The sequence below is a fragment of the Oenanthe melanoleuca genome, chromosome 3, assembly GCF_029582105.1.
Source record: "Oenanthe melanoleuca isolate GR-GAL-2019-014 chromosome 3, OMel1.0, whole genome shotgun sequence".
Lineage (NCBI taxonomy): Eukaryota > Metazoa > Chordata > Aves > Passeriformes > Muscicapidae > Oenanthe > Oenanthe melanoleuca.
In genome coordinates, this window is record NC_079336.1 from 51,413,481 (window position 1) to 51,428,963 (window position 15,483).

The 15,483-nt window shown below is 35.2% G+C and overlaps 1 protein-coding gene across 1 annotated transcript in view; it reads left to right on the top strand.

Annotated features, from left to right (window-relative positions):
- Positions 1-15,483, top strand: part of LAMA2 (laminin subunit alpha 2) — a 330,175-nt gene that overhangs the window by 75,980 nt on the left and 238,712 nt on the right. The window contains exons 2-3 of the mRNA XM_056488060.1: positions 3,193-3,363; positions 7,455-7,567. Coding sequence (XP_056344035.1) covers positions 3,193-3,363; positions 7,455-7,567 — 284 coding nt within the window. The remainder of the gene's footprint in view (positions 1-3,192; positions 3,364-7,454; positions 7,568-15,483) is intronic.

Genomic DNA, 15,483 nt, shown 5'->3' on the forward strand with positions numbered 1-15,483 from the left:
AGCAGCAGTCCTTTGAAAACCAGAAATTGAACCCAATTTGCTAAAAAAACACTACCTAATTAAAAGCCAGTCTTTTCTCCCTATTTCCTTCATGCAATTGCTAGAATTTTGTTATTTTTTAACAGATAGAAATTAATGCTAATATGATTCTACCCAGTGACACAAAGGAGAGAAAAGATTGATGTAGCTGGCAGTTGAAGGGAGTCGAATTTTTCTGCTTGCTCTTGAGCTACACAAAATAGAGATGATGTGTTTGTGGCTCAGAGGCATTTTATCCAGTCTTTGCACTGGAACAAAGGTTCACAAAATGCATTTGGCAATAAAGAACTCTAATTTTAGCAAATCATATTTTTGAAAGTGTTTGATGGGAGGATACCTATAGAATTCAAGGTGGGATTGATAACAACAAACTTTAAAATTTATTGGGAAATTGAATGGAAGATGTGCAAAACTAGTATACCAGTTTTTAATTATTTATTGTGTATGATTATTGTAATGAAAAACAAGGCAAAAAAAATTGACTGTGCTATCTAGAGCTCTCTTGCTTTTTTTTTCTTGGGAATTTATGATTGGAAGAAAAATTTCCAAGATGTGAATCTCAGAAAAAGTGACCAGATATAAATTAGCATCATAAACATACCCATTTTTATTTCATATTCAAAAGGCATAGCTAAAAGTTTCAAGACAGTGGTTTCCTCTTGTGTATTGCAAGAATGTCATGCCTCTGTTGTGAAAATATATATATCTATAGGTAACTGCTAGAAATCAATATGAATATTATTGCTTCTTTCGTTTTATCGGGCTTGTACATCTGAAATTCTTTTAAAGCAAAGCCTTATTTTGGGCTGTACAAAGAAGTATTATAGAATCATAGAATATCTTGAGTTGGAAGGGACTCATAAGACCTATTGAGCCCAGCCCCCTGCTCCTTGGAAATAAAGATTTTCAAAAAAAAGTTTGAATATGTAGTTGTTAATTATCACTTGTTAAAACCCCAGGGCTGAGGAATTAGTCAATAGCAAAGGTGAAGTGGTGGCTATAATGTGCATCTTTTGCTCTTTGCCTGTCTCTCTGAGCCTGTGGGGAATTAATTCAGTGTGGAGCACCTCTGTGAGGCTGTTCAGTGAGACACCCAATACTTGTTTTGCTGCCTGTGTTTGTACTGAGTATGGATAAGGCTTTTTTGGTAGCTTTCCCATAAGCTGCTCTGCACAGTAAGAAGTGACCCAAGGGTGAAGTTATGTTCTAATAAATGAGTTTCTTAAGTAGTCTTCATTTATTTACGTATCTTACATTTAAAGCTTGTGTTAAAACTTCGAACAATGGTGATTTATGATAGACATGGAACAGATAATATTTTTATAGCTGTGTGAATCTGGAGAGTCTCTGGTTGCTCTCTTTCAGCTCTTTTTTGAAGGATTTATTCTTCTGATGCCATGTACTGCAATTCTTTGCATATATGATCATTCTGTCCTTTGTATGAGGTTCACTTTTGAGGGCTTAAAATACTTAGCTCTGAACCAAATGCCAGACTCTTTGTTAACACTAAATGATTACTGGCTTCTACTCTCTTAACTTTGTACAGCCTAAAAAGAGAATAATGAGGCTGTCAGTCAACATAGGAAGTTCCACAGCTATTAATTCATCTACTCTACTAATGCTTATACAGATTTTTACCATGTGGCCCCATCACAGAAGGCAGAAAATACCAGTGAATGCAGTGAATAAAAATACATTGACAACTGAAAAGATTTTAAAATGTAATGAACATGAGCTTTAATCTACCAAGCGACATGATCAATAAAATCTCAAGTATTGATTGACTGCACAACTTGGACGGGCTAGTAACTAATTTGCTCTCTTGTTCAAGCATTATATTTACACATGGTTTTAAAGTAAGTGTTAGAGTCACTAACTCACAAAGGACAGCTGTACCTTGACCAGCCAAGCTTGGTAATTAAATGGCACACAGGTTAATTGCAGAGGCAAGCAGAAGACTAGTGTTAAAGGACAGAAAGGAGTCAGTTCAAGAGTGTTGTCCATTTGAGGAGGATGAAAAGAAATGCCATTATAAAGGGAGCTTTACCAGAGTTCAATAACGATCAATTCATTTTTTATTAAAACCTTATTTTAAGTTTCTAATAGTATAATAGGGTTGGAAGCTTGGATGAATTGCAAGAGTGAGTTTTGGGCCAGTTGAAATTGCCATAAAACGAATCTAAAAGTGATCCCAAGAGTCCATACATCAGCCTTTTTGTTGGTTAGGCTTTTTTGTTTTAACATTTGCCATGGCAAATTTGCTTTTGAAGATGCAAAACTGGTTGATTTAATGTGAGGGTTACTAATATATATATTCAACACATACTATCAGTTTGTCTCTGTGGATCAATTTATTACAGCTCAAAGGTTTTGATCAGTACTTAGTGGGAAGGACAGTAACCCACCTTAATGAATATTCTTCATATGGTTTATAATCTTTATAGCTTACTGCTACATATGACTTGGCTCATCAGAGCACTCAGACATGCTTAAATGCTGTGCTGAATGAGAATCATAATACATCACTCAGCATGTGCACCTGGAAAAATAACAACAGCACTACCATAAAATATATGATGTCGTATATATTATTTTCTTCTGGAGGAAAGGGAAATATGACATATGCTATTCATGTTGCTGGATGAATTACCCAGCTGTTCTGATGACAAAGGTGTCTATGAAGTCTTAAGCAGAACAGTAATAGGGAGCTGCAGTCTGTGGAGGAACAGTTATTCCATGGAGATGTCAGCAGAAAAGAAGAATGATAAAAGAGTTTCATAGGTACATTGTGTACAATGTTACATTGGCCAGTTGGTAGGAATACAAGGTTTGATTATGAAACATAAAATTTTGTGATTCTTTGTGTGTTTCTGTACTTTCTCCTTTGGCATCCTGCTGTTGTTCATGATATAACCAGAAGGTACCAATTTGAATTTTAGAAGAATGGGGAGAATCCCATCAATATAATGGCTTTAGTCTGATGTCTGAATTCTGGATACACATAAAGTTGTTCTTTATTACTTCCATAGCTGTTGAAAATGAAGGCTTTTACTTTAATGTTGTAACAGGTGTTACATTCACTTGTGATTATTCTGCTAAATTCACCTTGACTCTTGTGCTTTTGTTTATGATTTTATTTTATTTTGTTTTCAGGACTGTTTCCTGCAGTGCTGAACCTGGCTAGTAATGCTCTGATCACAACCAATGCTACCTGTGGAGAAAAGGGGCGGGAAATGTACTGCAAGCTCGTTGAACACGTACCCGGACAGCCGGCAAGGAACCCTCAGTGCCGCATTTGTGATCAAAAGAGCCGAGTTCCACATCGTATGTGTGCCTTTTCATTTTGCTCCTTTGAAAGGATTTTTTTCCAAAGGGTGTAGATACACAGGAAACAAAATGGTGGTTCACTAGCCTGATTCCTGTGAAGTGTGTGTCTCTCTTTAAACCAGGTTAACCATCCCTTCCAAAGGTATTTCAAAATCTCTATCTGTATGGGCACTCCTCCCACGGAACTTTCTGATTCAGGTACTGAAAAGCAGAGCACCTAAACTCAGATTTTAAAAAATTAAGTATCTACAGATGTTGTTGAATTCTTTTGATATACACTAACCACGAATAAAAAACGGATAACTGACTTTTACCTGCATACCTACATGTGGAATTTGAACATTTTGGCCAATCTAAGCAATATCTGAAATTCCAGTAAATTCAGTTTCACTGAGCCAGTAATGGAGCACTGCTTGTTTTAATGTTTAGTTTTTAATATTAAAATTGGTTTTTGCTAACACTGCTTTCTTAAAGATTATATGGAAGCAAAACCAGTTTTCAGGTATGAATTTGTCATAATCTATTTCAGACATGCTTCTTCTGGTAGTTGGGAAGATTAGAATGAAGAAAACTTATTAGTCAAGTCATACAAGTTTAATTTCTGTAACCTTGTAGTGAAAGACAGGAATAGCTTTAACATTATTAGATTTTCAGGGGTATACTGGCACTCTAGATGGTGGAGGACATAGGGATACTAAAGTCAGCTTTTAGTGAAATAGATAAAATGCTGAAAGAAGCACAGACACAGAAGAATGAAGATAATTATTTTTTTCCAATTGTGTTCCAATAAAACTTAGCTCAGATACATTTATACCTCATGACATTTAAGCACGTGCTTAAAACCACAGGATAAAAAAAAATAGACATTTAATATGTCTGCTAGTTCTAGACAGGATGAGCTGTCTGTGGCTGTAGCTTTCCAGACAGATGCTTTGTTTGGATTCTCCTTAGAAATTTCGTCCCGTGGCCACACTTTCTACTTGAAACTAAGTGTTTTTCTAAATGCTACTCTGCATCTCCTTGCAGAAATTCATGTCATATATTTCCTAAGTTCAGTACAATACAAGGAACGGATTATTGCATCCTTTTTCTTAAAAAAAGTATTTTATCTCATTAATTGAGGAGTGATGGTGTTGCTCTATCTAGTTTCTACACTAAGCTATCTTTTCTTTCATTCTCCTCATAGGTTTTATCTTCTAGAACTCTAAGTGCATGAATTCCAGTTCTCTGAATTCTTCCTAGAGGCTTTCATATTTGTTAAAATTCACCTGAGCTCTTACTAGCACTACATAGAGATCCAGGTTTACTTCAGAGCAATCATATATTCCTGTTCACATTTTACTTTGATACTTCTTCCCATTGCTAATGGTGAAACACCACTGAGGACAGTTAGTTGTCAATTGCAAAGTTTAGGTGCTTTCTTTTCCTGCTAAATTGATCCTTATCTTATATTTGCAAAGCTATTTATAACTTTCCCAGTGTAGACTACCTTAATTTATCTACAACCTATTTTTTTCCAGATTGTTTTCCATGTTCCAATGCCTTCTTGAACTGCAGAAACTGCCACCTTCTGAGGGAAGGTCATATGATTTTCTTAGCAATCAACACACACAATTATGTTATAGCAGTGTGTTTTACTCAGAGAAGAATTCAGTTTTGGAAGCATTCTGACTGGCAGACTGTGCAGAAGACTTTTCTATTTTACAAATGGATATTTAGAGACACATGCACATTATCCAAGTTTTTTTTCCCTATATGAAGCTTGCATATTTTGAAAAATCAAACCTAAACCAGAAGGATTGTTTTGTCTTGTCTATGATGTTGGACAGTGTACACTAAAATATGTGTATACGCACAGATGTATATATATATATGTGTGTGTATATAAAAAAACCCCATCTGAAGTATTTATACCTATGTTTCCCCTTCCTTGTTCCTACTCTCTTCTAAACTTGTCAGTCCAGCTTTATAATATCTGGTCTTTTGTGACAATCTTGTCTCATTTTAAGGTCTTTAAACATTCATTTGGCAAAGGGAAGTGCCTTGTTTAAACAGAGATGGCTTGTTAATAGGAGAGCCATGTAATATAACCAGACTTTAAATGATCCCCCTGGAATGTGTGAGTCTGGAGTGCCTCCCCTTAATTACTGTAGTAGGAAATGAACAAAATTTCCCTGGTTAATCACATGTGAGTCCAAATTAAAGTGCACAGTTTGATGGGCTCACTCTCAAAGTTCTCCCTCTTGCCATCCATCAGGGAGATAGGTCCTTGAACTGCATTTGCAATCCAGTCCTTTTTAAAAATTTTGTATTTTCCCTCTTTATCTTTTAAATAAGCTAAACATGCCAGCAATTAATCAATTTTCAAATTAATTATGATTAAACTTTCATAATGGTGATTACAGTTAATTCATCTCCCAATCCTTCTTCTGATGATTTACCTTTATACCAATTTCATCTGTAGAGATTTTGGTCAAAATTTCTGATTAGACAGTTTCTGTCACAATCACCAAAAAGCCCTGAATTTGATTTACAGCTGAATTTTGCTGCCACTCATTTAAAACCAAGATTTGAGAAAGTGATCAGAGCTGTGGGATCTGTCAGCATGTAAAGCATAGGGTATGTTTTGCTTTTCTCTTCAGTATAAAGATAAAGCTACCTATAGCTTTATCAGTTGTAGTACCAGAATTCTGACTTGTAAATGTTGCTACCCACTAATACTGTTGAATAATATTTAAATGAGATTGTTGACATTTTCAGTACTAAAGATTTATGCCTTCACTCATTCCACAAAGCACTTTCTTTTTTTTTTTTTTTTTTTTTTTTTCTATTTTTAAATATGTCCAGGCATTCTGGCTTCCCTTAATGAGCTAGGACTCCTGTCCTCCACAGGTGGTTGATGTGGCGAAAAACCAGAGATACAAAGACCATCAGTCTGGCTGGTCGATTTAAGTAATAATTAAATAATAAGTAAATTAATCAGTTCATAAAGTAATTATTTGCAATTCTAGGCCCAGCTAGTAATGAATCATATTCCACTTTTATACCAAGAAAACCTGACAGTAGAGAAGTCATTCTTAGTAAGAGGGGTAAGGTTTTCTCCTGATTCATATTCTTGCAAACAGAACTTACATAGAAGAAATTTACTGTATTGCATAGAACAAATTTACTGTATTAGAATTCCCTTTGGGTTATTTTCCTCATGATGTACAGGCTTGCTCTGGCAAATTAGGGACTTCAAGGTATAGATCCTTGAACCTTTTGAAATTCTGCTTTGGTTATTCTCCATCTCGTACAAAAAATAACCTGCAAATATTGAGTGTGATTTTTCTCAGTCTAAATAGTGCTAAACTACTAAATAAGCAAACTTTGATAATGTAGAAGATCTTGAAATTCAGGAAAAATTCAATTCTGTAAATAAATTTGTATCCTTATTTAGGATTCATTTGGGGCACTGCAGCAGAGTAAATATAGACATGAAAAATAATGCATCTTGGACTATGATATGGATTATAACCAAACAAAACTTATATGCATGTATGTGAGTCAGAAAGTTTTCCAGTTGAGGAATATATTCTGTAGTGATTTCTGAATCATTTCCTCTGTAATGATTTGTGAATTATTTCCTGAATTATTTCCATGTGTGCTTAGAAATGCCAGTACCAGTATTGCTTTAATCTCTGCTTTTCTTACACACCGTATCTCAGGTTTCTGATTTGTTGTTTCTGTTGCAACATTCAATAACTCTGCAGTACCTGAAACCTTGGAAGAGTGCAGGAAGTGTTTATTTGATTTAAATGCCTGCATTTTCTGTAGCATCAGGAGAGCCTTCTGCAATTAGATGTTCTGAATGACCTTGTGATCATAACCAAAATTAAACAGCTAACATTAGATCAGTAATAATTCCAGTAATAATAAGCATGACTGGTGGCCCAAGAGTACAAGAAAAATTGATTTATTGTTTTCTCGTTTTGAAGTCCTGACTTACTAGTTCTGTAGTTGCCTTCAAATCTAGATTTCAGATCTAAAAATAATTAAATCTTCTAATAACTTTGAAATTTATTTATATGTTTCTCCTGTCCTAACAGAAAGACACCCCATAACAAATGCAATTGATGGCAAGAACACTTGGTGGCAAAGCCCTAGTATCCAGAATGGAATTGAGTATCATTATGTGACCATTACATTGGACCTCCAACAGGTAGACTTCTATTTGTTTGTTTCTGGGCTTGCTGTCTGGCATGATAGATCAAATGGATTATCTTAAGTTTTTGATCTGTGTTGCTTTCCTATATGAAGACATGACCAGTTTCTCCTATAATTTTCTGTTATTTATATGGCTATGACTGACCCGTTCATTGTAACAAAATGGGCCAAATGAAAAAAAAACAAAAAGTTATTTCCTACATATTTTTAGGAAGTCATGCAGTTCTAAGTACCTTTTATCTGTGAAACTGAAGTACTTGGAGGGATAGGGATTTTTATACCTGGAGGAGCCTTTGAATCCTGGGAGTGTTGTTATCATTCTGGCTTTGGAGCCCTCATTGCTAATGGCAGAAACAATCCTAGGTCTGTGTTTTTGGCTTTATATATGGAAAAGTATTCAATGTGCATTTCTCTTTCAAGCAGGAGAGCTAAAACTTTTACAGAAGTTTGAGAGCAAGATCCTTTGTATTAAAGAGGTTTGGGGGGTTTTTTAACGTCTTTTCCATTTTCAGAGTTATTTACTGATTTGCTTTTACAGCAAGGAATTTTGCCTTTTGTTGGTTGTGATCTGTTAATATACAAGTTGCTCTTGGGCATTGGAACTAAATTCCCATCCTTGTTTTCCATCACCCTAGAAATTTTAGTTGTCTGGTTAAGTCAGGTCTTCTAAACTAGGGCTTTACAACTCCTGTTTTTTTCTCCTACTGTCTGATTATCTAGAATATCACCAGAAATTAGCAAATGTATGAATTTCTGAAAGTTTTAAGTTTTCTTATGTATTAAAAGCTAGCAACTAAAGGGTCACTGAGGATACTGGAGAAAAAGTAAGGGTTGTTCTAATGTATTTAAAAGGCTTCTTCATGTGCCAGCTGACAGCAGTCTGAGAATGCTGCACTGTGTGTGGCGTGGGTTTGGGGGTTTTTGTTACTGGTTTTTAAAAATGAGACAAGGATCAAGTCTGACCCTGTTTCTTTCCCATGTCCTATTACTAACTGCTCAAAGGAAACTTGGCAATCCTCCTGCAGCTCTAAAGCTGATACCTTCTCTTATGCCCATTCATTTGTTATTGGCTGGAATAGAAGCAGTGTTGAGTTTTCTGTGGATGTCAGAGAGGTAGGATAAGACCCTGTGTCACTAATGCTATCTGGCACACCCTTTATGATCTGAGTAACCCATGTAGTTAGGAATGCATGTGATTTTACTCACCACTGTACAGGAACAGAACAAGTATTGTTCCCCAAATTGTAGTAAAAGCTCTGCTGCAATTTGTATGGCTTTTAGACTACTCAGTAAGGAGTAAGTGTGTTTGAGAAGTATTAGGAGTTTTTGTTGCTTATCCAGGAATTTCATAGTCAGAGCATTATACACTATGAAAGTAACTGGCTGAATATGAAATTTCTCTTTCAGCTTTTTTGTGTATTAGTCACTGTGAATGTGAAGGTCACCAGATATCTCTGCGACCTCGCTTAAAAGAAGTTTCATTCTTTACCTTTGGCTTTTAGTAGATTCAGTAATTGCTATGTTTGTGTTGATGAATTCTTGCTTTAAGTATAAAAATGCTTAACTTCCTTTTGTGAGTTAGAACTAGCAAATGACAAATCCACAAGTAATGGACTGAAAATTGCAGAAATGCATTAGTTCTTACGTTATTACTGGTAATTATGATAGTCCATGGAATGCTTTTAGCAATCCAAATTTCATGAAAAAAATTAGGAAAATAATTACAATTTCCTCCTTTATATAATGCTTGGCCTTTTGGGGCAGTGAATTTTTTTTCTTTACTCTTTTATGCAGGGAAGCCATATAAAAATGATGTATACTATTTAGCAACAGCTAATAAACTAGAAGAAGTAACATATACTTAATGTTAGAACAAGCCCAAATATTATCAGCCCTGTTGGGAAAAATGTAGTGTGTTTCTTTTTTTCTGTTTTCTCTCAACAATTTAGTTTTGCCTTAATACTTACAAAGAGCTTTTATCTATAATGGGTGCTAGGCTTCTAATTCATTGAAGTATGCCTGAAACCTTTACTCCATATATTATTAAAATATGAGTTGAAAACTGGAACTATTTGGTTCTGAGCATCTTTGGTAATTTGCACTTAACCCTTCACTTTTTCCCACTTTGTAGCCATTATAACAAGTCTCATCTATATCACAAGAAAATCATGGAACTCCATTCATACCTGTAAATGTGAGATTATTTTTTACAGTGCTTTTCATCCAGGAAGTGCATAGGAGATCAAAAATACAGATTTATTTGGGATTTTCTCACATGAATTTAAATGGAGGTTAGAGTGACAGGTTGAGCTGCCTTGGTAGATCCGAGTGTGAAAGGGAGTGGTTCACAGATGGGCTAGGTACCAGGAGAAGCTGTCTGCTGTTCTGCAGCTCCTAGTCTGGTTGGTTGGGGAGAGTCTGTCTGTTCTGCCATTACAGTGTTGGGGAGCTCAGGTGCAACAGAGATACTTCAGATCCCAAGTGCAACGTTTAGCAGGACTGAAAATAGGCCTTCTCTTCAAGGATTTCAGAGCAGGGAGTTGGCAAAACAGAAATGCTTAGGCATCCAGGGACAACATATTCCCTGTAGTCATGCTATTCCCAAATCCTCAATTGGTCTTAATTTCACAGTGGTGTAGAAGATTAATAGAGTATCTTTAAAGAAAATTGGCAAATTCACAGGAAAACCAGTTGGCATTTTGATGTGAAGTGGTCAGTCCATCTGTCTCTGATTTCTAATTTTTATTAACAAGTCCCAACTACTCTAGGGAACAAGGACATTGGCAATATCCTTGATACTGCTCAGATACATGTGCTAGGAGCATATTTATGTGGATTTAGACATTTTTGCTATGCACTTCATATTTTTTAAATTATGCTGGAATATTTTATGTGAATTATAGATGTGTGGAAAGCAGGTGGACCCAGAGTAAATGTTTTGGCTGAAATTTCTGGGTTTAATAACTGTCTTAGTTGCCTTAGACTGTGGAGGATCAGTTCATCCAGGTGATGCTTTCTAGGCATACATATTTGAAGGAAAAGAAAGTAATGGACACTTTACAGAGCTGCAAAGAGCAAGAATAATTGATTAGGCTTTATAGCTGTTTCTCTCTAAAACACTTGCACTTCATCAGTTCTAAGTTTCCTAAGCTCTGATAGCATCCAACTCTTTTACCTTACCTTTTCATCCTGTTCTCTACCTGTCTTCTGTAGGAAGGCAGGAAGGAGTCTAAAAAATTGTGTAGAAATCACTGCAGTCACCATTTCTTCCAAAGGCAGTCTCAGAACACCTATTACAGGAGTGTCATACAGCAAACTGGTGGCCCTGTCTAATTAATTTTTTTTTGCCTTAAAGAGGAAATAACCAGGCCTTTGAGTCTTGGCCATTTCAAAGTTGTTGCATGATTTTTGGATTCTGGAACAACCTCTCTGTTATCTGATTTCAAATTCCTAGTGGAACCTATTGTTTATACAGTTGAGCCCCACAATAAGGTCCAGTTCAACTAATCCTTTAGGGATTGACTGAAGGTAATCTTACAGCCATAGTGAAATAAGAGGTAAATTGGATGATATTTGACAATATTGCTTCTCTTAATACAAAACCGTAGTATTTTATTTTAACATAACATCAGGTGGCCAGACAGTGGCTAAGGAATCAAAATATGTTGAGCAGCAAAGCCATATTAGAATAGCTTTTGCATATCAACTGCATAGTCATATAGGGATATGTATATCTTTGGGCAATATTTGGTTTAAGGTTGTATTTTCTCTTCTCTGGAATATCAAATACATTTTCCATTGGGGGAAAAAAAAATACAGCTAGCTTTCTGTTGAATAACTTCTGGTATCAAATAACAGAACAGCTAAAGGAATGAAGAGGAAGTAAACTGCAGTATTTAGTCTTGACATATAAGAACTAGTTTAGTAAAATGCCATTTGGTCTGTGTTAAATTTCTATATATGTACAAACATTTTGTTTAGGTGTTCAATTAATATTTCCCTTCTCTCTTTCACCAATAACTGTGGGCTTTAAATGCTTTCAAAACTGCTTCTATAATGAAAAGGCTTAAAGCTTCTCTTCATCCTCAAACCAGAAAGTAGTTTAACAGAAATGAAGTTTAGTCCAAACTTGGACTCTTCTCCAACAGATGACAATCGGTTTTGTTCATCTTCAAAAATGTTTGTCTAAAGAGAAAAAGTGAAAAAAACCCGAAGTCTGTTGAGACTATCACGCTGCAATTCCCTCATTGCTGCTCCTCCCCTCACTAGTGAAAGGGATATGTTTTCTGTACTTCTTGTTCTGGCACTGGCATTTGTTGCCATGCAGGAAACCAGATGTACCTTGGTACTGAAAACTATGTCTTGTTTTGTTTTCTGGGGTGTGGTTTCTGCCAGATCAATTTTCTGATTTGGCTTGCCTGTGTGAGGTTTTATTGCCAGCTTGGGAGAGCAACACTCTGTGTTGGATTCAACATTGTAAAACCTCAAAGTGTACAGTACTGACCTGTGAGCTACAGTCCAAGCCTGCAACATAGAGCTGTCATCCTCAGTATTAGTTTTTTACTGTTTCTTGCTCATAAAGTTATGAAGATATGTTTTGAAGTTATGTAAACATTTGAGAATTCAGAAAACAAATTATCTCAAAACTAAGTCCAGTTTTCTGGCTCAGTTACACCTAAGTGGTAAACGAACTGTTGAAGTGACAGCCAAAAAGAGATGCAACTAAAACCATGAAAGCGTCTGTTGAATCATATTAAAAAAGGAAAAGGAATTAGGTGTTCTGTTTTCATAAAGTCCACAGATAACACTTAGACAGGTATGTTAGTTGCAATACTCATTATTTTTTTATTTCTTTTTTTCATTACCTTCATAGGGTTGAATCTTAACATTTTAGTGATTCTCTTAAGTTTTTTGGTTTTACAATTTGCTGGTAATGAACTAATGAGATATCTACAGGATGAAAAAAGTGTAATTTACCTTTCTGATATTCTTATAAATAATTAATAATTCTAAATTTTTTTACATTAATAATTAGTATTTCATTTTTAAGTCTTTTTAGAGTAAAAATATTGTACTTGAAGTCAGTTTACAATAAAAGCATTTGAAAAACTCAAAAACAAAAACAAGAGAAGAAATTTCATATAAATATACCAGTAAGGATTTATTGCAAACATACCTAGAAAAAATTATTTGTTATCATGAAAACAGGCAGAACGGTAGTAAATATTTTGACATTACAGTAAACATTTTTAAGAATTACCTGTTTTATATACTATTAGGAAATTTACTTTAGATTATGTATCTTTCCACCTTGATTTCCAATTGCAGGAGAGAGAGAATATGCACGCTAATAAGTAACAGATGTTACTTAGGACTGGCTCCCTTCTTGTCTCAGAATAAAGTTTTCCCCATTGATATCACTCTGAAAAAAGCCTAAGGAAAATAAAATTTTATTTTTCTGCAGTTAAGGTCGAGACTGCACCTCTATGCCAGCCATAATTCCTGAAGAAGCTGCTACATGAAGCTTCTAGGTGTTCTAACAAACAAATGTTAGTGAAGATGCTCAAGCTGACTACCCCAGAGCATTAAAAGAAAAGAACAAGTTTTTCATGAGTCTTGCAATTGTACATGGAGAGTCTTTTCTCAAATGCATTCTGAAATGCTAAGAATCCATTATTGTATTGAAAGATGAATTGTAATACCCCCCAAACAAAGAGATATAAGCTGGGTTGAGAAGCTGTGTGAACAATAAATACCCATAGGATTATTTTGCCCATTTTTTTATGCTCACCACTAAATCAGACCATAAACTTATTGCTTTGTACTTAGTCAGAAAGATTTCTAAGTAAGCAAATCCTTCCAGCTTCAGTTAATAATATACAGTTACAAAGATTTTGAACAGTGTTGAGAATTTACACATTTTCTTTTTGGGGTTACTTGCCTTATATTTTCCCCGGATGACTGTAATACATATACATTCCACTTTTCTAATTTTGGCTTTAAGAAAGAGAACTATTATCCTTTGCATTCAGTGACACATGTTCTGACATGAATATGAGATTGTGTCCTGATTTTGTACTGTTACCAGTTTTGGTTCTAAAGAAAATTGTGGACCTTGGCAGAATGGTGATAAGAGATTCATAGGATTCTCAGTCTTGAGCAGACTTTGTCATTGATATTGAAGATATATGTTGTCTTTAAATAGTTTATGACGAATAAGAAGCTTACTTGAAAAAATAAGTTTTGCAGCTGATGATGGTTGTGAAATAGTGTTTCTGTTTTGATAGGCACATTAAAATGTACACATTTGATAGGAACAAGTGAGAACTGGTAAGAGGACAGTGCATAGAAACATCACTGAAGGAAATAAGAATGATTCAGTCTGAGTACTCTCAATACTACTAGATCCAGACTGAGCATCAGTTCTTGGATCTCGAAAATTAATAAAAAATGAACTTTTTTTTTGGTGTCCATTTTAAGCACTGAAATAGGGGAACAACCATTTCTGTCCTCCTCCCTTGTCCAGATTTTTAAGGAGGGTTTGGATATTGGCATTTTCATCAATTTTCCTTTTCTCAAAATAGTCTTTGTCCGTGAAAAGATGTGATAAACTTTAGAAAAGAAAGAGAAATTGCTTTCTGCTATTATTTGAAACTATTGTGAAAAGAGATTATTAACTTCAGCCCTTGATTCTGGTGTACACCAGGCCAATGATGAGCAGCAAAAATAGTCCAGAAAGCAGCTATTCTTTGAGGCCTTCACAAACAGCTGAACAGTTGGTAATGGAGAAAACCAACCGAGAAAATTATAAAGAACAAGTTGACATTGACAGAAATTTTACAGGTTCTGACTCCTTCCATTTGGCTTAATGTGTCTCAGATAATCAACAGGTGGACAACTTGAGTACTTTACCATTTGACATTGTATAAAGTGCATTCTTTTAATAGACTATGCTTTCTTTTTCTTTTTTTTTTTTTTTTTTTTTTTTTTAATAACACTTTGTACTTGTAACACGAACAAAAGTTGAGAAGTATTAGTGCAATGTTTTTTTTTGTCATGGAGAAGAAAGTGTTCTTGTGCCTCTCTAGCAGTTACATACATGGAAGGGAGAAAGCTGGGCTTTTTCTCAGTTCAGATGTTTTTATATTTTTTTTTAAACAAATGTTCTGTAGGCATCACTTGAATAGGACTGAGCATTGTACAAAAGGGAATTTTTGCCTAACTAGAAAAGATTAATTTGTAACTGAAATGGCTTAGTTTGGAGGCACCCACCTTATAGCTTTTCAAGGTTGGCTGTGATAAAATCTTTCTCAGATTTTCCATGAAGTGCTGTGAACATCTTAATTTGCATGACATTTGTAGCTGCCACTTTTTGTAGTTACAATTTTTCTGGACAGATGATGCCCTGCTAAAATTGCTCACGACACTGGAAAAAACAATCTGTATTGGAATCAAGTGTGTGTTTCTTTCAGCCCAAATTCCCCATCTGGTAGCAACCTTTCAGTTGGAAGCAGCCCAGAGGAACAGGAGCAAAATTGTCATTAAAAGCAAACTGCAGCGTGGTGGGAGATGTTCAGCTCTCTAAACTGATATTAGTGGAATCCTGCTAAGCATGGTTTTTTTTCCACCCATGCCAAAATTTTCAATTACAAAATTTCTAACTGTGAGCAGAATATTTGAAACCATGGCCACTGTCTCTCTTGACACAGATAGAAAATTACATGCTAGATGCCTATTTGAGGAATCTGGAAAGTCACTCCATTTCTAAATAAGGTTTTTTCTCTATCTGAGTTGGATGTGAGACTAAAATGAGAAGATTAGTTGTTCTTATATAGCTAATTGTATAAAAATTCTTGCATCAAAATTGTCTACTCTTTCATGCATAGTAGACCCAAACAATAATTGATAACA